At 36.1% G+C, this 26,810-nt stretch overlaps 1 protein-coding gene across 2 annotated transcripts in view; it reads right to left on the bottom strand.

Annotated features, from left to right (window-relative positions):
- Positions 1 to 375: 375 nt before the first annotated feature.
- Positions 376 to 26,810, bottom strand: part of rab3gap2 (RAB3 GTPase activating protein subunit 2 (non-catalytic)) — a 51,802-nt gene continuing 25,367 nt past the window's right edge. The window contains exons 15-35 of one of the 2 annotated variants that reach the window (XM_041060230.1): positions 8,106 to 8,249; positions 7,620 to 7,702; positions 7,445 to 7,509; positions 7,253 to 7,343; positions 6,924 to 7,045; positions 6,525 to 6,735; positions 5,962 to 6,059; positions 5,549 to 5,657; positions 5,260 to 5,420; positions 4,887 to 5,061; positions 4,594 to 4,773; positions 4,306 to 4,412; positions 3,971 to 4,037; positions 3,757 to 3,827; positions 3,623 to 3,658; positions 3,400 to 3,528; positions 2,278 to 2,493; positions 2,003 to 2,092; positions 1,672 to 1,896; positions 1,381 to 1,545; positions 376 to 1,126 (exon numbers count right to left, since the gene is read on the bottom strand). In XM_041060230.1, the coding sequence (XP_040916164.1) occupies positions 974 to 1,126; positions 1,381 to 1,545; positions 1,672 to 1,896; positions 2,003 to 2,092; positions 2,278 to 2,493; positions 3,400 to 3,528; positions 3,623 to 3,658; positions 3,757 to 3,827; positions 3,971 to 4,037; positions 4,306 to 4,412; positions 4,594 to 4,773; positions 4,887 to 5,061; positions 5,260 to 5,420; positions 5,549 to 5,657; positions 5,962 to 6,059; positions 6,525 to 6,735; positions 6,924 to 7,045; positions 7,253 to 7,343; positions 7,445 to 7,509; positions 7,620 to 7,702; positions 8,106 to 8,249 (2,698 nt within the window). In that variant the 3' untranslated portion in view covers positions 376 to 973. The remainder of the gene's footprint in view (positions 1,127 to 1,380; positions 1,546 to 1,671; positions 1,897 to 2,002; positions 2,093 to 2,277; positions 2,494 to 3,399; positions 3,529 to 3,622; positions 3,659 to 3,756; positions 3,828 to 3,970; positions 4,038 to 4,305; positions 4,413 to 4,593; positions 4,774 to 4,886; positions 5,062 to 5,259; positions 5,421 to 5,548; positions 5,658 to 5,961; positions 6,060 to 6,524; positions 6,736 to 6,923; positions 7,046 to 7,252; positions 7,344 to 7,444; positions 7,510 to 7,619; positions 7,703 to 8,105; positions 8,250 to 26,810) is intronic. The other variant, XM_041060231.1, reaches the window with a different exon arrangement.

Below are 26,810 nucleotides of genomic sequence, written 5' to 3'. Positions count from 1 at the left end.
GGGGGGGGCTTTCAGAGGACTAACTGTTGTTTTCCTGTGTAAATATATAGAAAGGGAATTCACTACAATGGGTGTCACTATGTGACAACAGTAGAGAATCTATAGTCCAGAAAAGGTGACACTGGTGAGTTTTCATGAACGTATACCTTTGTCTGATAAATCCTGTTCCTTGTTAACTTTCCTATAAAACTGAGGGTATATGGAAGAAGTGTTTCTGAATTCTAAATAAATGGAGTCTGTATCTGGAACGTGTTTTGGAGTCAAGCAGCCACGGACGTCTAAGCTTTTCAGAAACCTCTTTATTCTGCACTGGATAAGCCCAGTGAGAGCAGCTGGACGTGGGATTACAGAAAAGGAGGCGTACAGGCACAGCTAGTAAAGTACTGTCTGCTTATATAAATAAAAAATAAAGGTCCATATTTCTTTATGATACATTTCTTGTCCATGAGAGGGGAAAAAAAGGAGAAAAGTTAAACAGAAGTCTGATATGGCACACAGGACACCCACATACTGAATTTAAAGGCAAACAGACTGAAAATAAGGGTGAGGTGACAGAAAGGAGACATGCCCTATTCCTTAATAACATCTCAGATACTTATCCTCCTAACAATACTTTTCAATAACAGGTATTCAGTCTAATTTATGTTAAAGGCGCAAAAAAATTTGATAAAAAAAAATTAAAAGCTTAACATACTCTGTGTATATCACTGCTTTCTACAGCTGTGAGGATGAATTCATCATATTAACATAAGCTGACAAAACACAAAACCTCCCCCGTGATCATGATGAAAGAGTGTGAGAAGGCCTTCATCTTTTTTTTTTTTTCTTTGTTGACAGTGTCTCATAAGCTGCATATGAGTAGGCTTCACTACAAACCACATTCTGAAGTGGTACCTGGAGTACTCCGGCGGGTGGTGGTGGTGGTGGTGGATGTGAGGGTGGATGTCTCCATACTCCCCTCTCCCTCTCAGGGTCAGTCCTCAGTGGTGAGGGTTTCCACGGCCTCTAGAAGGTGCAGGGCCAGGCTGTACTGGGCGTGGTTCTCTGGCAGGGTTTCAATGAGACGGCTGACCAGCCGGCTGGTCTGGGGCAGGGGGACTAGGGGGCACCGCAGCTCACTGGGGTCCTGCAGGACACCAAAACATCAATCATATTGCAGGCATTGTTAAACAGGCAGACAGGCCTTTCAGTGATCAACTGTGTAGCTTTAAATGAGCTGATGTCAATATTTATTTGATGAAAACAGGTGTCAGGGTTTGGGTTAACTTCTCCTGTACTCCGTCAGCTCTTGCAGGTTTTATTAGCTATAGTAAATACTGATTTGAGGATATGTGGTTCAGGGTACAGGACAGAGGTCAGCGTGGTTGCTGGGTGTCTCACCATAGCCTTGAGCCATGTGCAGAGGGTGGGGGGCAGGCGGGCCAGCAGCTCCATAGCAGCCTGTGTCTGGCTCTGGCTGTGGAGCAGTGAGTAGCTCAGCCTCTGTCCGGTCAGCACCAACAGCTGGGAGCCCAGCACGTCCTTATCCTCCACCTCTAACATCACCTGAGGGACAGGATGCAAAAACCAAACCAGAGAGATGAGCACTGTGAAAGTTTGAACAAAAGAAGTGTCATCCTTATTTTTAGCTTGTGTCTGCAGCAAATAAAGAACAAAGCACATTTCCCTGACCTCTTCTGCCCGGAGGTCCAGGCCTTGGTTGTAGAGCTCACAGACGAGGTGCCGTCGCAGGATGTCGGGGTTGACCTGCAGCAGGGAGCCCAGCTCCAGACACAGAGATGGCCACCAGTCAGCCCTGGGGCCACTAGAGGGCAGAGCGGGGCACCCGCCCCCAGAGGATGAGCTGGAAAGATCATCTATAGCCTGCACCCAGCCAGTCAGCACCCGTAGGAGGAACTGATGCAGAGAGAGGATGTGGGAAAAGAAAAGGATGAGACAAGGAGCATGGAGACTCATTTTCATAGTTTTTGTCTTATCCTCTGCGTTTCAATCCACCTCTCACCTCTTGTCGTAGTGAGACCAGGCCCGGGTCCATGTCTCCACTGGGCATCAGCTGGATTGTGGTCAGGTCTCTGAAGAAAGCATTCTTACCCTGGAACACAGATAAATGTATTGGTGTAAACATGAATCTGGACTGCAGAGTTTCATTTTTTAAATTTCTTTACACATTTAACTACAGCTCTACATATCAAGGTCATGTATGATACATTAAACTTACTTAGGCAGACAAACCTTCATAGGAAACAAGGGTATCTGTGTGTGTGATGTTTTCCTCACCTTGCTGTCAAACAGGCTGAGTGGTTTGACCCTCAGACTGAAGGTCATGGTCGCATGTAGCAGGGAGGCCAACAGGCAGTGGTGCTGGACCAAGGGGTAGTGGACGCCTCTCTGCTCCAGGGCCAGTTCGGCTATGGAGGCGGGGCCCTCAGCTCCGCACCACGCCTCCTCCACGGACAGCTCCGGAGGGGGCACCTCCTCCACCGCAGAGTCCGCCTGCACGAAACAGAGCAGGAGAGGTGATGACGAGAGAGTCTGTGAGCCTGTGGATCATTTACATGGTAATCACTCAGTTATCACAGTTAATAGAGCACATGCACAAATCTTTTTTTTTTTTTTTTTTTGCTTATTGCCACTTCAGCTGGATGATGGAGCTTCTCTGAGCAGGATGATGTACGTGCAGTCTGACATTAGAAAGCTGTTTTCACATTCATCAGCTGAGGGAGGAACGTTTCTCTGTGTCCACCTTAAACCTCAGTTTAACACACAGTTTGTGTTTGAAAGCCAATCATGGTCTAGTTCACAGGAATGATGTGCAAACATGAAACCTCGTTGGACTTTTCAACGAGGGAGAAGGTGGAGATGATATAAGACTAAGACACAAATTTATATTTTTTACATGACTTAGCACATAGCTAGCTGATAAATTTGAGTGTAGGTGTGGTTTAGGAGGGGTAGTGATAGAGGTAATACCATGAGTGGTAGTAGTAACAGTGATATGGTAAGTATTAGCAGTAGTAGTACATTAGTAGCAACAGTTGTAGCAGCAGTAGCTATAAAATCTAGTACATCAACTGCATTAATGATGTTAATGACAATTACATCTTAGGTATCAACTATTAAAAATGTACTTTCAAAACTGATTTTTGTGTAAATCAATAAATCTCACTTCCTTTAACTGTCAGTCAACACACACGTCCTAATGCTTTCTCACTTAAAAGCCTCAAATCTGACTCCAAATGTTTAAAAAAAAGAAAAAAAAAAAGAAAAGAGCAACACAAAGCACTGACTGCGTTGGCCACGCATCACTGACCATGCTTTGTGCTGGACTTATGTGAGGCGCTGGTCATTCTCCATGCTTTTTTTTTTTTTTTTTTCCTCTACTGGAATCTTTTTACTTACATAGTAATTGATAAAAGACAAAGGGCACTGATTCTTAACCAATACTCCAGTCACCTCCATGAGGATCTGCAGCAGCTGGACACAGCAGCCCAGGAAAGACGTCACGGCTTTGTCTCCCATCCCGACGTCCTGCACACCAACACACACGCAAGTACTGCATGTTATCTCCAGTATGCAGCTTTTTCTGTACTTTTTCTGAATCTGTACTGAAACACACACTTACCCGTCGACACAGACGATCTTTGGGTGCTTTCCCCACCTTGGAAAAAACAAGTGTAAACATTTTACATATTTCTCCACAGACTCAACAACGCCTTCCCACGGATACACACCGGTTACTGTATGTGTACGACTCACCTTCTCCATGAGGAAGGCTGCTGCTGAGAATCGTTTGACGATGAACGTACTCCACATCATTGTAGCAATACCTGTGAGGAAGATTCAGTAAAGTCCAGTTACACATTAATAATCATCACATTAGGAAGGTTCTTATTGACAAAGTGGGAACACTGACATGGCTCCTGGTAATATAGCGTGAGTGCTGAGGTCAAATTTGAGCTGAGCCACCAACCTAGTTGGATATGTGGACTGGCGACCATCTTCAAATGTTCCACAGCCCAGCACAAGCATCGAGCCTCCTACGAAGAGAAGCAGGTGTGTGTGAGTCCAGGTGTAAGAACAAAGGTGACATCCTATAGTCCCTGGACTGCCTCTCCCCTTTAGGGGATAATATAAACCAAAGTAACACAACTAAGAATCCAACAATCCAAGGAAGATAAAACTCATTTTTTAAACATTTAATGCTAGCTGTGCTTCTTTGGAACTATAGTTGTAATAAATACAAAAACCTGTCCATATGTTAGTTCATATACTGTATAATATTTGTGCGTTTGTGTGTATGTGCACCTCTGGGTCTTTGTTCCACTGCACCACGTATTCCCAGCAGCAGTGGGCGAAGAGCAGGTCAGGTGAGAGGGAGTGTGGGAACCGCTGGCACACTGCCGCCATCAGCTCTGGAAAGGCAGTGGACAGTGTTAGACTTAGACGTCAGCTCAGTGTGTAAACTTATGAACTTATAGTTAAGGCTGTTTAATGTGAGAACCAATGTGTGATTTAATATCCTAATTTAAGTATTTCAAAGGCCAACATTTGACTACTGTTTTGTCCAGCTGCAAGATGTTTCTTAGTCCTGACCTGCTGTCCTGTCTGTGTTCTCCTTGCTCTGCTCTTTCTCATCATTTCCTTCTTCTCCTGCCTTCTGCTGCAATTTGTCATCTGCGTCTTGGTCTTCTCTCCTTTGGAGGATCTCCTTCAGTCGCTCAGGGGCCATGTTCTGCCTGAAAACCCACTTGGAGACGCTGTCGGCAATGCCACCTTTACAGACAGATGTGAAGAGAAAGACATAAAAAATATGATACTCTGTCTTATTTCAGTCAACACTCTAATGGCATGGGCAGGCGACATGAAATATTCCTGAGGCGGCCTACCAGTGCCTCCCTCCAACAGCGTTTTGACGGAGCACTGTGCTGCAGCGCCCCCTGCTGCTCCCTGAGGAGGAGGCACCAACAGCAGAGTCTGCAGCACCAGCACATCCTCCAGCTGCCGAACACACACCACCCACTGCTCCAACTCCAGGGACACCGTCTCCCACTCTGACTGCAGCTGTCACACAAACAGATAAAACAGAGCAAGGGAGTGTTAGTGTCTTTTTAATGGTTGACAATATTAAGCCTAGAAGAAGGAAACACATGCTGTTGTTGCCGTGCTGCATGATTTGACTGAGTTTTTCCATTTTGGCCAAATGAGGGCGCTCACGCATATGTGTGTGTGTGTGTGTGTGTGTTTTCGACACTCCTCTACCTTGCTGTCAGCCTGGCTGGTGATGCTAGCCTTAACAGCACGGTGAGCGACGAAGGCAGCCAGCAGAGCTGCGGCGGCATTATGGGACTGGATGCATGTGGAGCGAACTTGCTGCCACCAGGGGGAGACAGACTGGGGGTCCCACGACTCTTCAACTGCACCTGAGGAGAAGAAGAATCAGTGGTAATTCTTTTCTCAGCCTTCTTTATTGACTTGAACTGTAACCAAGCTAAGACGTGATGTGTCCTCCATCAAAGAGACACACGTGCAAAAAGGCTAGAACACACACCTTCCATGTTGCTGAGGGCGATGAGTAGTGTGTGTAGGTTTCTAACAGTTTCCTCTGATTTCTGTAGCACCTCCTTCTCCCTTTGCAACCACACGTTCAGCAGCAGAGACTGACAGAAGACAAACAGGAAAAATTAAAAATGAAATCTTATAGAAAATAAAACAAGAAAAATACATTGCTTCAGTGTCCATGCTTCAAATGTCCATGCGATTTCCAGTGTTGGACTAACTGGGTAAAATGAACTGACCAAAAGGCTGGTGGTATGGTTATTTTGATTATTATAAATCATAATAACATTTGATTGGTGAGTAAGAGTTAATGAAGCTAATTTTTTATCCAGTGGTGTACTTTTGTAGCAAGGGTAACAAGGTTAAATCATCATCCAATCAATCAGTTTTTTTCCTCCATCTTACCAGTAGCTGCTGTGGACTGATGCCAGCCTGCTGTAGTGTGTCACAGACTTTATGGAGTGGACTTTTCCCACACAGACAACCCCAGAACAGAAAGTTCCCTGCAAAGACACACAAGTGCAAAGTCCTGAGTCTGGATTTGTGTGGTGTGCTCACCACATGCAATAAAACAGAAAACAGTGACATAGATTAGATTAGTAAAATTAGATTTTATACTATTTATACTTTATATTTATTTATAAGAATTACACTCACTGTACAACATGGTGCATGTAACATCAGTTGGAAACTTTCCTTTGAGATCTCTGACAGATTGCACTCAAACCAACAATCATGTCACAGTCAAACCCACTGAGATCACATTTTTTCCCTCATTCTGATGTTTGATGTGAACATTAACTGAAGCTCCTGACCTGTATCTGCAGGATTTCATGCATTGCAGCGCTGCGACATGATTGGCCGGTTGAATATTTACAAGACTAAGAATTAAGTGCTCATTCTGTGTGTGTATCAGGGTCACAGGGTGAAAGTCACAGCATAAAGTGAGCACACTTATGTTGCCATACCTAGCTGGTTCCATTCTGTTTCAGCCCCGCGGATCACCTTCAACCCCCCATCATCAGAGCACTCCATCTGGGAGAGAAAGGCTTGGACGGACAAGGGTGAGTCAGGGGAGTCCTGAGCAAAAGAAACGCTGGGTCTGGAGGTGAGCTGGGCGTAGCGTTGCAAGATGGGGCCAACACGGGACAATTCATCCTTAATGCCTTCTAGGGAGTCCTGTGGAGTGGAGAGAAAACATAAATCAGAGCACAGATACATGTGCTTATAGAGTTAGGAGGAACAATCACAACACTGACCTAACCAGCAAATTTACCACAAACTTCAGGTTAGCCTGTATCATATTATGATGTATTACAGTTTATGTGAGTACCATTAACAAAGTGTGTGTGTGTATGTGTGCTCACATTTTCAGAGCAGGCCTCTGTGCCTGCAGCAGAGTGCAGCTGCTGGATGCCAGTGTAGAGCTGAAGCAGTTTCAGCTGTGAAGAGCAGAGCTGGAGTAATGCTGTATCCGCTTCCTCAGGGTCTGTAATGCAGAAACAAGGCACCATAAATAAAGAGCGAAAACCTGCTGACATATGGATGATATGCAGTATAAAGCAAGAACTCTCTCCACAACCACAGAACATTTTAAAGCAACCTAACATCTCAGGCATTTAGCTGAGCAATAATCTGGCGACCAGTTCATGACAGTTCAACTTTAGTTTTCTCTTACCAATGAACTGACACATACCTTGTTGCTTCAGAGAGTCATATAAGGTGCTTGTGATGTTAGTAAGACAAGAGACAGGAGCATTCTTATTTGACAGCAGAGACTCCAGAGCCTAGGAGGAAATACAAAGACTGCAGTTGGAATACTGACTGCTGAACACACTGAGCCCATCTATTAGTGTGTGAGGAAATTTGTACTGATCTGGACTCATACCTGCTTTTTAATGGCAGGGTGTTTAATATCCAGCAGCACACTTTTGGCTTCGCTCTCCAAAATATCTGCAAACAAAAGGTGAGTTAACACACAGAGGAAGAAAAATTCAAACCTCTTTCATCTAATAAAGTTATATCTATATCTCTAATCAGCTCCTACTCTTGTTATTTCTTACCAGGCTCCACCTCTCTGCTCCTTAGTATAGTAGTCAGTCTCTTTAACAGGTGCATATCTTTGGCTCGCTCGCTCTTCTTGTCACTGAAATGGATAGGACACACACAAAGAAGGGGTTTGGATGGATTGCTGGGAGCCCTGAATTCAACCTGTAGTCCATTCCCTTAATGTTCTCCAGCAGTATTTAAATAGGGTGCATGAGTTGTGAGTGAGTAAATTAAGTTAAAAAGAAAAAGAAAAAAGTAAGATATTTCTAGAGCTGAGGTATACTATACAGATATATTACTAGAACTGTGATTCTTACAAACAGGAACCAAAACCTAAACAGGTCATGAACAAATCTAAGTCTCAGTATAAAAAGTATCCCTGCCCCACTTATGTCTCACCATTTATGAAAATGTCAGTTGATTCCTTTAAAAATTCCACAGCTAATCTACAACATCTTTAAAATTAATGTAAGTGTGTGTTTCTCTGTCTGTTTACCGACCTGAGGGCCAGGTGAAAGGGGATGTTCACTGTCCTCAGTGCTCCTGTGATGGGATCTAACAGACACACCTGCTGGGTGTGGAGCTGCCAGCCCTGACTGGTCACACTGTTCACCCCCATCAGACGGTATCCAGCGTACAGTAACCTGAAAGTGCACAGACACAAACAAACACACACATACCAGAATCAGAATCATATTTTGATGCCTTACGGCTGTATGATGTTTTTTATGACATTTTGAGGTCATACTAAAGTATGACTTTTTTTGGCCGATTTTGATGCCATACTATACTATGACGTTTTTTATGACATTTTGAGGTCATACTAAAGTATGACTTTTTTTGGCCGATTTTGATGCCATACTATACTATGACGTTTTTGGGCACATTTTGAGGTCATACTAAAGTATGACTTTTTTTGGCCCATTTTGATGCCATACTATACTATGACGTTTTTTATGACATTTTGAGGTCATACTAAAGTATGACTTTTTTTGGCCCATTTTGATGCCATACTATACTATGACGTTTTTTATGACATTTTGAGGTCATACTAAAGTGTGACTTTTTTTGGCCGATTTTGATGCCATACTATACTATGACGTTTTTTGGCACATTTTGAGGTCATACTATAGTATGACTTTTTTTGGCCCATTTTGATGCCATACTATACTATGACGGTTTTTGGCACATTTTGAGGTCATACTATAGTATGACTTTTTTTGGCCCATTTTGATGCCATAGTATACTTTTTTTGGCCGATTTTGATGCCATACTAAAGTATGACGTTTTTTTATGACATTTTGAGGTCATACTAAAGTATGACTTTTTTTGGCCCATTTTGATGCCATAATATACTATGACGTTTTTTATGACATTTTGAGGTCATACTAAAGTGTGACTTTTTTTTGGCCGATTTTGATGCCATACCATACTATGCCGTTTTTTATGACATTTTGAGGCCAGAAAAAATTTTGACTTTTTTTGCCCGAAAAAAATGCCATACTATACTATGACGTTTTTATGACATTTTGAGGTCATACTAAAGTATGACTTTTTTTGGCCCATTTTGATGCCAGACTATACTATGACGTTTTTTGGCACATTTCGAGGTCATATTATAGTATGACTTTTTTTGGCCGATTTTGATGCCATACTATACTATGACGTTTTTTGGCACATTTTGAGGTCATACTATAGTATGACTTTTTTTGGCCCATTTTGATGCCATACTATACTATGACGTTTTTTATGACATTTTGAGGTCATACTAAAGTATGACTTTTTTTGGCCGATTTTGATGCCATACTATACTATGACGTTTTTTATGACATTTTGAAGTGAAAAATTTTTTTGACTTTTTTTGCCCGATTTTGACGCCATACTATACTATGACGTTTTTTATGACATTTTGAGGCCAAAAAAAATTTTAAATTTTTTTGACCGAAAAAAACGCCAATACTATACTATGACGTCTTTTATGACATTTTGAGGCCAAAAAAAATTTTGACTTCTTTTAGCTGATTTTGATGCCAGACTATACTATGACGTTTTTTGGCACATTTTGAGGTCATACTATAGTATGACTTCTTTTGGCCCATTTTGATGCCATACTATACTATGACGTTTTTTATGACATTTTGAGGTCATACTAAAGTATGACTTTTTTTGGCCCATTTTGATGCCATACTATACTATGACGTTTTTTATGACTTTTTGAGGTGAAAAATTTTTTTGACTTTTTTTGCACGATTTTGACGCCATACTATACTATGACGTTTTTTATGACATTTTGAGGCCAAAAAAAATTTTGACTTTTTTTGCCCCAAAAAAAAGGCCATACTATACTATGACGTTTTTTATGACATTTTGAGGTCATACTAAAGTATGACTTTTATTGGCCGATTTTGATGCCATACTATACTATGACGTTTTTTATGACATTTTGAGGTCATACTAAAGTATGACTTTTATTGGCCGATTTTGACGCCATACTATACTATGATGTTTTTTATGACATTTTGAGGCCAAAAAAAATTTTGACTTTTTTTTGCCCAAAAAAAACGCCATACTATACTATGATGTTTTTTATGGCATTTTGAGGTCAAAAAAAATGTTGACGTTTTTTGCCCGAAAAAAACGCCATACTATACTATGACGTTTTTTATGACATTTTGAGGCCAAAAAAAATTTTGACTTCTTTTAGCCGATTTTGACGCCATACTATACTATGACGTTTTTTATGACATTTTGAGGCCAAAAAAATTTTTGACCTTTTTTGCCCAAAAAAACGCCACACTATACTATGACATTTTTTATGACATTTTGAGGCCAAAAAAAATTTTGACGTTTTTTGCCCGAAAAAAACGCCATACTATACTATGACGTTTTTTATGACATTTTGAGGTCATACTAAAGTATGACTTTTTTTGGCCCATTTTGATGCCATACTATACTATGACATTTTTTGGCACATTTTGAGGTCATACTAAAGTATGACTTTTTTTGGCCGATTTAAACGCCATACTATACTATGATGTTTTTTATGGCATTTTGAGGTCAAAAAAAATTTTGACGTTTTTTGCCCGAAAAAAACGCCATACTATACTATGACATTTTTTATGACATTTTGAGGTCATACTAAAGTATGACTTTTTTTGCCCGATTTTGACGCCATACTATACTATGACGTTTTTTATGACATTTTGAGGCCAAAAAAAATTTGGACTTTTTTTGCCCGATTTTGACGCCATACTATACTGTGACGTTTTTAATGACATTTTGAGGCCAAAAAATTTTTTGACTTTTTTTGCCCGAAAAAAACGCCATACTATACTATGACGTTTTTTATGACATTTTGAGGTCATACTAAAGTGTGTCTTTTTTTGGCCCATTTTGATGCCATACTATACTATGACGTTTTTTATGACATTTTGAGGTCATACTAAAGTATGATTTTTTTTGGCCCATTTTGATGCCATACTATACTATGACATTTTTTGGCACATTTTGAGGTCATACTAAAGTATGACTTTTTTTGGCCGATTTAAACGCCATACTATACTATGATGTTTTTTATGGCATTTTGAGGTCAAAAAAAATTTTGACGTTTTTTGCCCGAAAAAAACGCCATACTATACTATGACATTTTTTATGACATTTTGAGGTCATACTAAAGTATGACTTTTTTTGCCCGATTTTGACGCCATACTATACTATGACGTTTTTTATGACATTTTGAGGCCAAAAAAAATTTGGACTTTTTTTGCCCGATTTTGATGCCATACTATACTATGACGTTTTTTATGACATTTTGAGGCCAAAAAAAATTTGGACTTTTTTTGCCCGATTTTGACGCCAGACTATACTATGACGTTTTTTGGCACATTTTGAGGTCATACTATAGTATGACTTTTTTTGGCCCATTTTGATGCCATACTATACTATGACGTTTTTTATGACATTTTGAGGTCATACTAAAGTATGACTTTTTTTGGCCGATTTTGATGCCATACTATACTATGACGTTTTTTATGACTTTTTGAGGTGAAAATTTTTTTTGACTTTTTTTGCCCGATTTTGACGCCATACTATACTATGACGTTTTTTATGACATTTTGAGGCCAAAAAAAATTTAAATTTTTTTTGACCGAAAAAAACGCCAATACTATACTATGACGTCTTTTATGACATTTTGAGGCCAAAAAAAATTTTGACTTCTTTTAGCCGATTTTGACGCCATACTATACTATGACGTTTTTTATGACATTTTGAGGCCAAAAAAAACTTTGACTTTGTTTGCCCCAAAAAAAAGGCCATACTATACTATGACGTTTTTTATGACATTTTGAGGTCATACTAAAGTATGACTTTTATTGGCCGATTTTGATGCCATACTATACTGTGACGTTTTTTATGACATTTTGAGGTCATACTAAAGTATGACTTTTATTGGCCGATTTTGACGCCATACTATACTATGACGTTTTTTATGACATTTTGAGGCCAAAAAATTTTTTGACCTTTTTTGCCCATAAAAACGCCATACTATACTATGACATTTTTTTATGACATTTTCAGGTCATACTAAAGTATGACTTTTTTTGGCCCATTTTGATGCCATACTATACTATGACATTTTTTGGCACATTTTGAGGTCATACTAAAGTATGACTTTTTTTGCCCGATTTTGACGCCATACTATACTATGACGTTTTTTATGACATTTTGAGGCCAAAAAATTTTTTGACTTTTTTTGCCCAAAAAACACGCCATACTATACTATGATGTTTTTTATGGCATTTTGAGGTCAAAAAAAATTTTGACGTTTTTTGCCCGAAAAAAACGCCATACTATACTATGACGTTTTTTATGACATTTTGAGGTCATACTAAAGTATGACTTTTTTTGGCCGATTTTGACGCCATACTATACTATGACGTTTTTTATGACATTTTGAGGCCAAAAAAAATTTGGACTTTTTTTGCCCGATTTTGACGCCATACTATACTATGACGTTTTTTATGACATTTTGAGGTCAAAAAAAATTTTGACGTTTTTTGCCCGAAAAAAACGCCATACTATACTATGACGTTTTTTATGACATTTTGAGGTCATACTAAAGTATGACTTTTTTTGCCCGATTTTGACGCCATACTATACTATGACGTTTTTTATGACATTTTGAGGCCAAAAAAAATTTGGACTTTTTTTGCCCGATTTTGACGCCATACTATACTATGACGTTTTTTATGACATTTTGAGGCCAAAAAAAATTTGGACTTTTTTTGCCCGATTTTGACGCCATACTATACTGTGACGTTTTTAATGACATTTTGAGGCCAAAAAATTTTTTGACTTTTTTTGCCCGAAAAAAACGCCATACTATACTATGACGTTTTTTATGACATTTTGAGGTCATACTAAAGTGTGTCTTTTTTTGGCCCATTTTGATGCCATACTATACTATGACGTTTTTTATGACATTTTGAGGTCATACTAAAGTATGATTTTTTTTGGCCCATTTTGATGCCATGCTATACTATGATGTTTTTTGGCATATTTTGAGGTCATACTAAAGTATGACTTTTTTTGGCCCATTTTGATGCCATACTATACTATGACGTTTTTTGGCATATTTTGAGGTCATACTAAAGTATGACTTTTTTTGGCCCATTTTGATGCCATACTATACTATGATGTTTTTTATGACATTTTCAGGTCATACTAAAGTATGATTTTTTTTGGCCCATTTTGATGCCATGCTAAACTAGCAGAGGGAACTGGCTACAACATCTGTCAGCACAATCCACGGGAAGCCAGTAGAGATAGTAGAGGAGTACAAATTTCTGGGAACAATATTTGACAACTACTTAACTTTCACTGCTAACACCGAGGAGATCCTCAGAAGATGCCAGCAGCGACAGTACCTACTGAGGAAACTTAACTCCTTTGGGGTCAACAGCACCATACTGAGGACATTCTACCACTCCTTCATAGAGAGTGTCATGACATTCTCTATAACCTGCTGGTTGCACTCCATCTCTCTTCAGAACAGGAACCGTCTGCAGAACACAGTCAAGGTCTGCTCTAAAATCATTGGTCTTCCACTCAGATCACTGAATACAGTGTGTGAGCAGCAGACACTGAAGACAGCACACAGAATCTTGCAAGACCCCTAACACGCCTTGTTCCCAGCGTTCATATGGCTCCCCTCAGGTCGCTGGCTCCGCTGCCCCAGATGCAGGACTCAAAGGAGAAGGACAACCTTCATTTCAAGAGCTGTGCTGCTCCTCAACTCACTGCCATCCCTGCCCCGCCCCCCCACGCACCCACCAACTCACTCCTCTCGAACTGTGATTCCCTCCCACCACACTGATAACACTCTAACCTGCTATCACAGCACATTCTGAGTTTTGATTCTATTGTTTATTATTTATTCCTTGCCATCTTTTTATTCCATGCTATTTTTGTGTTATGTGTAAATGTTCACGTGCCTTGAATTGCCCACCCAGGGGAAAAATAAAGTTATTGATTGATTGATTGATTGATTGATTGATTTTGAGATCATACTAAAGTATGACTTTTTTTGGCCGATTTTGATGCCATACTATACTATGACGTTTTTTGGCACATTTTGAGGTCATACTAAAGTATGACTTTTTTTGGCCGATTTTGATGCCATACTATACTATGACGTTTTTTGGCACATTTTGAGGCCAAAAAAAATTTAGGCTTTTTTTGACCGAAAAAAAAGTCATACTATACTATGACGTTTTTTATGACATTTTGAGGCCAAAAATTTTTTTGACTTTTTTTGCCCGAAAAAAACGCCATACTATACTATGATGTTTTTTATGACATTTTGAGGTCATACTAAAGTATGACTTTTTTTGGCCGATTTTGATGCCATACTATACTATGACGTTTCTTATGACATTTTGAGGCCAAAAAATTTTTTGGCTTTTTTTGCCCGAAAAAAACTTCATACTATACTATGACGTTTTTTATGACATTTTGAGGCCAGAAAAAATTTGGACTTTTTTTGCCCGAAAAAAATGCCATACTATACTATGACGTTTTTTATGACATTTTGAGGTCATACTAAGGTATGACTTTTTTTGCCCGGAAAAAACGCCATACTATACTATGACGTTTTTTATGACATTTTGAGGTGAAAAAATTTTGACTTTTTTTGCCCAAAAAAAACGCCATACTATACTATGACGTTTTTTATGACATTTTGAGGTCATACTAAAATTTGATTTTTTTTGGCCGATTTTGATGCCATACTATAATAGGACGCTTTTTGGGACATTTTGAGGCCAAAAAAATTTTTGACTTTTTTTGCCCAAAAAAAACGCCATACTATACTATGACGTTTTTTATGACATTTTGAGGCCAGAAAAAATTTGGACTTTTTTTGCCCGAAAAAAATACCATACTATACTATGACGTTTTTTATGACATTTTGAGGTCATACTAAAGTATGACTTTTTTTGGCCGATTTTGATGCCATACTATACTATGACATTTTTTGGCACACTTTGAGGTCATACTAAAGTATGACTTTTTTTGGCCGATTTTGATGCCATACTATACTATGACGTTTTTTGGCACATTTTGAGGCCAAAAAAAATTTAGGCTTTTTTTGCCCGAAAAAAACGGCATACTATACTATGACGTTTTTTATGACATTTTGAGGCCAGAAAAAATTTGGACTTTTTTTGCCCGAAAAAAACGCCATACTATACTATGACGTTTATTATGGCATTTTGAGGTCAAAAAAATTTTTGACTTTTTTTGCCCAAAAAAAATGCCATACTATACTATGACGTTTTTTATGACATTTTGAGGCCAGAAAAAATTTGGACTTTTTTTGCCCGAAAAAAATACCATACTATACTATGACGTTTTTTATGACATTTTGAGGTCATACTAAAGTATGACTTTTTTTGGCCCATTTTGATGCCATACTATACTATGACGTTTTTTGGCACACTTTGAGGTCATACTAAAGTATGACTTTTTTTGGCCCATTTTGATGCCATACTATACTATGACGTTTTTTATGACATTTTGAGGTCATACTAAAGTATGACTTTTTTTGGCCCATTTTGATGCCATACTATACTATGACATTTTTTATGACATTTTGAGGTCATACTAAAGTATGACATTTTTTGGCCCATTTTGATGCCATACTATACTATGACATTTTTTGGCACATTTTGAGGTCATACTAAAGTATGACTTTTTTTGGCCGATTTTGATGCCATACTATACTATGACGTTTCTTATGACATTTTGAGGCTAAAAAATTTTTTGGCTTTTTTTGCCCGAAAAAAACTTCATACTATACTATGACGTTTTTTATGACATTTTGAGGCCAGAAAAAATTTGGACTTTTTTTGCCCGAAAAAAATGCCATACTATACTATGACGTTTTTTATGACATTTTGATGTCATACTAAAGTATGACTTTTTTTGCCCGGAAAAAACGCCATACTATACTATGACGTTTTTTATGACATTTTGAGGTCATACTAAAATTTGATTTTTTTTGGCCGATTTTGATGCCATACTATAATAGGACGTTTTTTGGGACATTTTGAGGCCAAAAAATTTTTTGACTTTTTTTGCCCAAAAAAACGCCATACTATACTATGACGTTTTTTATGACATTTTGAGGCCAGAAAAAATTTGGACTTTTTTTGCCCGAAAAAAACGCCATACTATACTATGACGTTTTTTATGACATTTTGAGGTCATACTAAAGTATGACTTTTTTTGGCCGATTTTGATGCCATACTATACTATGACGTTTTTTATGACATTTTGAGGTCATACTAAAGTATGACTTTTTTTGGCCCATTTTGATGCCATACTATACTATGACGTTTTTTGGCACACTTTGAGGTCATACTAAAGTATGACTTTTTTTGGCCGATTTTGATGCCATACTATACTATGACGTTTTTTGGCACATTTTGAGGCCAAAAAAAATTTAGGCTTTTTTTGCCCGAAAAAAAAAGTCATACTATACTATGACGTTTTTTATGACATTTTGAGGCCAAAAATTTTTTTGACTTTTTTTGCCCAAAAAAAACGCCATACTATACTATGACGTTTTTTATGACATTTTGAGGCCAGAAAAAATTTGGACTTTTTTTGCCCGAAAAAAACGCCATACTATACTATGACGTTTATTATGGCATTTTGAGGTCAAAAAAATTTTTGACTTTTTTTGCCCAAAAAAAATGCCATACTATACTATGACGTTTTTTATGACATTTTGAGGCCAGAAAAAATTTGGACTTTTTTTGCCCGAAAAAAATACCATACTATACTATGACGTTTTTTATGACATTTTGAGGTCATACTAAAGTATGACTTTTTTTGGCCCATTTTGATGCCATACTATACTATGACGTTTTTTGGCACACTTTGAGGTCATACTAAAGTATGACTTTTTTTGGCCCATTTTGATGCCATACTATACTATGACGTTTTTTATGACATTTTGAGGTCATACTAAAGTATGACTTTTTTTGGCCCATTTTGATGCCATACTATACTATGACATTTTTTATGACATTTTGAGGTCATACTAAAGTATGACATTTTTTGGCCCATTTTGATGCCATACTATACTATGACATTTTTTGGCACATTTTGAGGTCATACTAAAGTATGACTTTTTTTGGCCGATTTTGATGCCATACTATACTATGACGTTTCTTATGACATTTTGAGGCTAAAAAATTTTTTGGCTTTTTTTGCCCGAAAAAAACTTCATACTATACTATGACGTTTTTTATGACATTTTGAGGCCAGAAAAAATTTGGACTTTTTTTGCCCGAAAAAAATGCCATACTATACTATGACGTTTTTTATGACATTTTGATGTCATACTAAAGTATGACTTTTTTTGCCCGGAAAAAACGCCATACTATACTATGACGTTTTTTATGACATTTTGAGGTCATACTAAAATTTGATTTTTTTTGGCCGATTTTGATGCCATACTATAATAGGACGTTTTTTGGGACATTTTGAGGCCAAAAAATTTTTTGACTTTTTTTGCCCAAAAAAACGCCATACTATACTATGACGTTTTTTATGACATTTTGAGGCCAGAAAAAATTTGGACTTTTTTTGCCCGAAAAAAACGCCATACTATACTATGACGTTTTTTATGACATTTTGAGGTCATACTAAAGTATGACTTTTTTTGGCCGATTTTGATGCCATACTATACTATGACGTTTTTTATGACATTTTGAGGTCATACTAAAGTATGACTTTTTTTGGCCCATTTTGATGCCATACTATACTATGACGTTTTTTGGCACACTTTGAGGTCATACTAAAGTATGACTTTTTTTGGCCGATTTTGATGCCATACTATACTATGACGTTTTTTGGCACATTTTGAGGCCAAAAAAAATTTAGGCTTTTTTTGCCCGAAAAAAAAAGTCATACTATACTATGACGTTTTTTATGACATTTTGAGGCCAAAAATTTTTTTGACTTTTTTTGCCCAAAAAAAACGCCATACTATACTATGACGTTTTTTATGACATTTTGAGGCCAGAAAAAATTTGGACTTTTTTTGCCCGAAAAAAACGCCATACTATACTATGACGTTTTTTATGACATTTTGAGGTCATACTAAAGTATGACTTTTTTTGCCCGGAAAAAACGCCATACTATACTATGACGTTTTTTATGACATTTTGAGGTCATACTAAAGTATGACTTTTTTTGGCCGATTTTGATGCCATACTATACTATGACGTTTTTTGGCACACTTTGAGGTCATACTAAAGTATGACTTTTTTTGGCCGATTTTGATGCCATACTATACTATGACGTTTTTTATGACATTTTGAGGTCATACTAAAGTATGACTTTTTTTGGCCCATTTTGATGCCATACTATACTATGACATTTTTTGGCACATTTTGAGGTCATACTATAGTATGACTTTTTTTGGCCCATTTTGATGCCATACTATACTATGACGTTTTTTGGCACACTTTGAGGTCATACTAAAGTATGACTTTTTTTGGCCCATTTTGATGCCATACTATACTATGACGTTTTTTATGACATTTTGAGGTCATACTAAAGTATGACTTTTTTTGGCCCATTTTGATGCCATACTATACTATGACGTTTTTTATGACATTTTGAGGTCATACTAAAGTATGACTTTTTTTGGCCGATTTTGATGCCATACTATACTATGACGTTTTTTGGCACACTTTGAGGTCATACTAAAGTATGACTTTTTTTGGCCCATTTTGATGCCATACTATACTATGATGTGTTTTATGACATTTTGAGGCCAGAAAAAATTTAGGCTTTTTTTGCCCGAAAAAAACGCCATACTATACTATGACGTTTTTTATGGCATTTTGAGGTCAAAAAAAATGTTGACTTTTTTTGCCCAAAAAAAAACGCCATACTATACTATGACGTTTTTTATGACATTTTGAGGCCAGAAAAAATTTGGACTTTTTTTGCCCGAAAAAAATACCATACTATACTATGACGTTTTTTATGACATTTTGAGGTCATACTAAAGTATGACTTTTTTTGGCCCATTTTGATGCCATACTATACTATGACGTTTTTTGGCACACTTTGAGGTCATACTAAAGTATGACTTTTTTTGGCCCATTTTGATGCCATACTATACTATGACGTTTTTTATGACATTTTGAGGTCATACTAAAGTATGACTTTTTTTGGCCGATTTTGATGCCATACTATACTATGACATTTTTTATGACATTTTGAGGTCATACTAAAGTATGACTTTTTTTGGCCGATTTTGATGCCATACTATACTATGACATTTTTTGGCACATTTTGAGGTCATACTATAGTATGACTTTTTTTGGCCGATTTTGATGCCATACTATACTATGACGTTTTTTATGACATTTTGAGGTCATACTAAAGTATGACTTTTTTTGGCCCATTTTGATGCCATACTATACTATGCCGTTTTTTATGACATTTTGAGGTCAAACTAAAGTATGACTTTTTTTGGCCGATTTTGATGCCATACTATACTATGACATTTTTTATGACATTTTGAGGTCATACTAAAGTATGACTTTTTTTGGCCCATTTTGATGCCATACTATACTATGACATTTTTTGGCACATTTTGAGGTCATACTATAGTATGACTTTTTTTGGCCGATTTTGATGCCATACTATACTATGACGTTTTTTATGACATTTTGAGGCCAGAAAAAATTTGGACTTTTTTTGCCCGAAAAAAATACCATACTATACTATGACGTTTTTTATGACATTTTGAGGTCATACTAAAGTATGACTTTTTTTGGCCGATTTTGATGCCATACTATACTATGACGTTTTTTATGACATTTTGAGGTCATACTAAAGTATGACTTTTTTTGGCCCATTTTGATGCCATACTATACTATGACGTTTTTTATGACATTTTGAGGTCATACTAAAGTATGACTTTTTTTGGCCCATTTTGATGCCATACTATACTATGACGTTTTTAATGGCATTTTGAGGTAAAAAAAATTTTTGACTTTTTTTGCCCGAAAAAAACGCCATACTATACTATGACGTTTTTTATGACATTTTGAGGTCATACTAAAATTTGATTTTTTTTGGCCGATTTTGATGCCATACTATAATAGGACGTTTTTTGGGACATTTTGAGGCCAAAAAAATTTAGGCTTTTTTTGCCCGAAAAAAAAGTCATACTATACTATGACGTTTTTTATGACATTTTGAGGCCAAAAATTTTTTTGACTTTTTTTGCCCAAAAAAAACGCCATACTATACTATGACGTTTTTTATGACATTTTGAGGCCAGAAAAAATTTGGACTTTTTTTGCCCGAAAAAAACGCCATACTATACTATGACGTTTTTTATGACATTTTGAGGTCATACTAAAGTATGACTTTTTTTGGCCCATTTTGATGCCATACTATACTATGACGTTTTTTATGACATTTTGAGGTCATACTAAAGTATGACTTTTTTTGCCCGGAAAAAACGCCATACTATACTATGACGTTTTTTATGACATTTTGAGGTCATACTAAAGTATGACTTTTTTTGGCCGATTTTGATGCCATACTATACTATGACGTTTTTTGGCACACTTTGAGGTCATACTAAAGTATGACTTTTTTTGGCCGATTTTGATGCCATACTATACTATGACGTTTTTTGGCACATTTTGAGGCCAAAAAAAATTTAGGCTTTTTTTGCCCGAAAAAAACGGCATACTATACTATGACGTTTTTTATGACATTTTGAGGCCAGAAAAAATTTGGATTTTTGCCCGAAAAAAACGCCATACTATACTATGACGTTTTTTATGGCATTTTGAGGTCAAAAAAAATTTTGACTTTTTTTGCCTAAAAAAAACGCTATACTATACTATGACGTTTTTTATGACATTTTGAGGCCAGAAAAAATTTGGACTTTTTTTGCCCGAAAAAAATACCATACTATACTATGACGTTTTTTATGACATTTTGAGGTCATACTAAAGTATGACTTTTTTTGGCCCATTTTGATGCCATACTATACTATGACGTTTTTTGGCACACTTTGAGGTCATACTAAAGTATGACTTTTTTTGGCCCATTTTGATGCCATACTATACTATGACGTTTTTTATGACATTTTGAGGTCATACTAAAGTATGACTTTTTTTGGCCGATTTTGATGCCATACTATACTATGACATTTTTTATGACATTTTGAGGTCATACTAAAGTATGACTTTTTTTGGCCGATTTTGATGCCATACTATACTATGACATTTTTTGGCACATTTTGAGGTCATACTATAGTATGACTTTTTTTGGCCGATTTTGATGCCATACTATACTATGACGTTTTTTATGACATTTTGAGGTCATACTAAAGTATGACTTTTTTTGGCCCATTTTGATGCCATACTATACTATGCCGTTTTTTATGACATTTTGAGGTCAAACTAAAGTATGACTTTTTTTGGCCGATTTTGATGCCATACTATACTATGACATTTTTTATGACATTTTGAGGTCATACTAAAGTATGACTTTTTTTGGCCCATTTTGATGCCATACTATACTATGACATTTTTTGGCACATTTTGAGGTCATACTATAGTATGACTTTTTTTGGCCGATTTTGATGCCATACTATACTATGACGTTTTTTATGACATTTTGAGGCCAGAAAAAATTTGGACTTTTTTTGCCCGAAAAAAATACCATACTATACTATGACGTTTTTTATGACATTTTGAGGTCATACTAAAGTATGACTTTTTTTGGCCGATTTTGATGCCATACTATACTATGACGTTTTTTATGACATTTTGAGGTCATACTAAAGTATGACTTTTTTTGGCCCATTTTGATGCCATACTATACTATGACGTTTTTTATGACATTTTGAGGTCATACTAAAGTATGACTTTTTTTGGCCCATTTTGATGCCATACTATACTATGACGTTTTTAATGGCATTTTGAGGTAAAAAAAATTTTTGACTTTTTTTGCCCGAAAAAAAGGCCATACTATACTATGACGTTTTTTATGACATTTTGAGGTCATACTAAAATTTGATTTTTTTTGGCCGATTTTGATGCCATACTATAATAGGACGTTTTTTGGGACATTTTGAGGCCAAAAAAATTTAGGCTTTTTTTGCCCGAAAAAAAAGTCATACTATACTATGACGTTTTTTATGACATTTTGAGGCCAAAAATTTTTTTGACTTTTTTTGCCCAAAAAAAAACGCCATACTATACTATGACGTTTTTTATGACATTTTGAGGCCAGAAAAAATTTGGACTTTTTTTGCCCGAAAAAAACGCCATACTATACTATGACGTTTTTTATGACATTTTGAGGTCATACTAAAGTATGACTTTTTTTGGCCCATTTTGATGCCATACTATACTATGACGTTTTTTATGACATTTTGAGGTCATACTAAAGTATGACTTTTTTTGGCCCATTTTGATGCCATACTATACTATGACGTTTTTTATGACATTTTGAGGTCATACTAAAGTATGACTATTTTTGGCCCATTTTGATGCCATACTATACTATGACATTTTTTATGACATTTTGAAGCCAGAAAAATTTTTTGACTTTTTTTGCCCGAAAAAAACGCCATACTATACTATGACGTTTTTTATGACATTTTGAGGCCAGAAAAAATTTGGACTTTTTTTGCCCGAAAAAAATGCCATACTATACTATGACGTTTTTTATGACATTTTGAGGTCATACTAAAATATGACTTTTTTTGGCCGATTTTGAGGCCAAAAAATTTTTTGACTTTTTTTGCCCGGAAAAAACGCCATACTATACTATGATGTTTTTTATGACATTTTGAGGCCAGAAAAAAATTTGGACTTTTTTTGCCCAAAAAAAAAACGCCATACTATACTATGACGTTTTTTATGGCATTTTGAGGTCAAAAAAAATTTTTACTTTTTTTGCCCGAAAAAAAACGCCATACTATACTATGACGTTTTTTATGACATTTTGAGGCCAGAAAAAAGTTGGACTTTTTTTGCCCGAAAAAAATACCATACTATACTATGACGTTTTTTATGACATTTTGAGGTCATACTAAAGTGTGACTTTTTTTGGCCGATTTTGATGCCATACTATACTATGACGTTTTTTGGCACATTTTGAGGTCATACTAAAGTATGACTTTTTTTGGCCCATTTTGATGCCATACTATACTATGATGTTTTTTGGCACATTTTGAGGCCAAAAAAAATTTGGACTTTTTTTGCATGAAAAAAACGCCATACTATACTATGACGTTTTTGGCACATTTTGAGGTCATACTAAAGTATGACTTTTTTTGGCCGATTGTGATGCCATACTATACTATGACGTTTTTTGGCACATTTTGAGGTGACACTATAGTATGACTTTTTTTGGCCCATTTTGATGCCATACTATACTATGACGTTTTTTGGGACATTTTGAGGTCAAAAAAAATATTTGCTTTTTTTACCCGAAAAAAACGCCATACTATACTATGACATTTTTTATGACATTTTGAGGCCAAAAAAGAACATTGACTTTTTTTGCCCAAAAAAAAACGCCATACTATACTATGACGTTTTTTATGACATTTTGAGGCCAGAAAAAATTTGGACTTTTTTTGCCCCCAAAAAAAACGCCATACTATACTATGGCGTTTTTAATGGCACTTTGAGGCCAAAAAAAATGTTGACTTTTTTTGCCCGAAAAAAACGCCATATTATACTATGACGTTTTTTATGACATTTTGAGGTCAAAAAAAAATTTTGACTTTTTTTGCCCGAAAAAAAAACGCCATACTATACTATGACGTTTTTTATGACATTTTGAGGACAAAAAAAATTTAGACTTTTTTTGCCCGAAAAAAACGCAATATTATACTATGACGTTTTTTATGACATTTTGAGGTCATACTAAATTTTGACTTTTTTTGCCCGAAAAAAACGCCATACTATACTATGACGTTTTTTATGACATTTTGAGGTCATACTAAAGTATGACTTTTTTTGGCCCATTTTGATGCCATACTATACTATGACGTTTTTTATGACATTTTGAGGTCATACTAAAGTATGACTTTTTTTGGCCCATTTTGATGCCATACTATACTATGACGTTTTTTGGCACACTTTGAGGTCATACTAAAGTATGACTTTTTTTGGCCCATTTTGATGCCATACTATATTATGACGTTTTTTGGGACATTTTGAGGCCAAAGAAAATATTGGCTTTTTTTTACCCGAAAAAAACGCCATACTATACTATGACGTTTTTTATGGCATTTTGAGGTCAAAAAAAATTTTGACTTTTTTTGCCCGAAAAAAACGCCATACTATACTATGACGTTTTTTATGACATTTTGAGGTCATACTAAAGTATGACTTTTTTTGGCCCATTTTGATGCCATACTATACTATGACGTTTTTTTATGACATTTTGAGGTCATACTAAAGTATGACTTTTTTTGGCCGATTTTGATGCCATACTATACTATGACGTTTTTTATGACATTTTGAGGCCAGAAAAAATTTGGACTTTTTTTGCCCAAAAAAACGCCATACTATACTATGACGTTTTTAATGGCATTTTGAGGTCAAAAAAAATTTTGACTTTTTTTGCCCGAAAAAAACGGCATACTATACTATGACGTTTTTTATGACATTTTGCGGTCATACTAAAGTATGACTTTTTTTGGCCCATTCTGATGCCATACTATACTATGACGTTTTTTATGACATTTTGAGGTCATACTAAAGTATGGCTTTTTTTGGCCGATTTTGATGCCATACTATAGTATGACGTTTTTTATGACATTTTGAGGTCATACTAAAGTATGACTTTTTTTGGCCCATTTTGATGCCATACTAAAGTATGACTTTTTTTGGCCGATTTTGAGGTCATACTAAAGTATGACTTTTTTTGGCCAATTTTGATGCCATACTATACTATGACGTTTTTTTATGACATTTTGAGGTCATACTAAAGTATGACTTTTTTTGGCCGATTTTGATGCCATACTATACTATGACGTTTTTTATGACATTTTGAGGCCAGAAAAAATTTGGACTTTTTTTGCCCAAAAAAACGCCATACTATACTATGACGTTTTTAATGGCATTTTGAGGTCAAAAAAAATTTTGACTTTTTTTGCCCGAAAAAAACGGCATACTATACTATGACGTTTTTTTATGACATTTTGCGGTCATACTAAAGTATGACTTTTTTTGGCCCATTTTGATGCCATACTATACTATGACGTTTTTTATGACATTTTGAGGTCATACTAAAGTATGGCTTTTTTTTGCCGATTTTGATGCCATACTATACTATGACGTTTTTTATGACATTTTGAGGTCATACTAAAGTATGACTTTTTTTGGCCCATTTTGATGCCATACTAAAGTATGACTTTTTTTGGCCGATTTTGAGGTCATACTAAAGTATGACTTTTTTTGGCCCATTTTGATGCCATACTATACTATGACGTTTTTTGGCACATTTTGAGGTCATAGTAAAATATGACTTTTTTTGGCCGATACTACCGTTTTTTGGCCATTTTTTATGACATTTGAGGTCATACTAAAGTATGACTTTTTTTGGCCCATTTTGATGCCATACTATACTATGACGTTTTTTGGCATATTTTGAGGTCATACTAAATTTTGACTTTTTTTGCCCGAAAAAAACGGCATTCTACACTATGACGTTTTTTATGGCATTTTGAGGTCAAAAAAAATTTTGACTTTTTTTGCCCGAAAAAAACGCCATACTATACTATGACGTTTTTTATGACATTTTGAGGTCATACTAAATTTTGACTTTTTTTGCCCGAAAAAAACGGCATACTATACTGTGACGTTTTTTATGACATTTTGCGGTCATACTAAAGTATGACTTTTTTTGGCCCATTTTGATGCCATACTATACTATGACGTTTTTTATGACATTTTGAGGTCATACTAAAGTATGGCTTTTTTTGGCCGATTTTGATGCCATACTATACTATGACGTTTTTTATGATATTTTGATGTCATACTAAAGTATGACTTTTTTTGGCCGATTTTGATGCCATACTATACTATGACGTTTTTTATGACATTATGAGGTTATACTAAAGTATGACTCTTTTTGGCCGATTTTGATGCCATACTATACTATGACGTTTTTTATGACATTTTGAGGTCATACTAAAGTATGACTTTTTTTGGCCCATTTTGATGCCATACTATACTATGATGTTTTTTGGCACATTTTGAGGTCATACTAAAGTATGACTTTTTTGGCCCATTTTGATGCCATACTATACTATGACGTTTTTTGGCATATTTTGAGGTCATAGTAAAATATGACTTTTTTTGGCCGATTTTGATGCCATACTATACTATGACGTTTTTTATGACATTTTGAGGTCATACTAAAGTATGACTTTTTTTGGCCCATTTTGATGCCATACTATATTATGACGTTTTTTATGACATTTTGAGGTCATACTAAAATATGACTTTTTTTGGCCGATTTTGATGCCATACTATACTATGACGTTTTTTATGACATTTGAGGTCATACTAAAGTATGACTTTTTTTGGCCCATTTTGAGGTCATAGTAAAATATGACTTTTTTTGGC

This window comes from Toxotes jaculatrix, chromosome 17 (genome assembly GCF_017976425.1).
Source record: "Toxotes jaculatrix isolate fToxJac2 chromosome 17, fToxJac2.pri, whole genome shotgun sequence".
NCBI lineage: Eukaryota > Metazoa > Chordata > Actinopteri > Toxotidae > Toxotes > Toxotes jaculatrix.
This window is presented reverse-complemented; position numbering and strand designations above follow the sequence as displayed.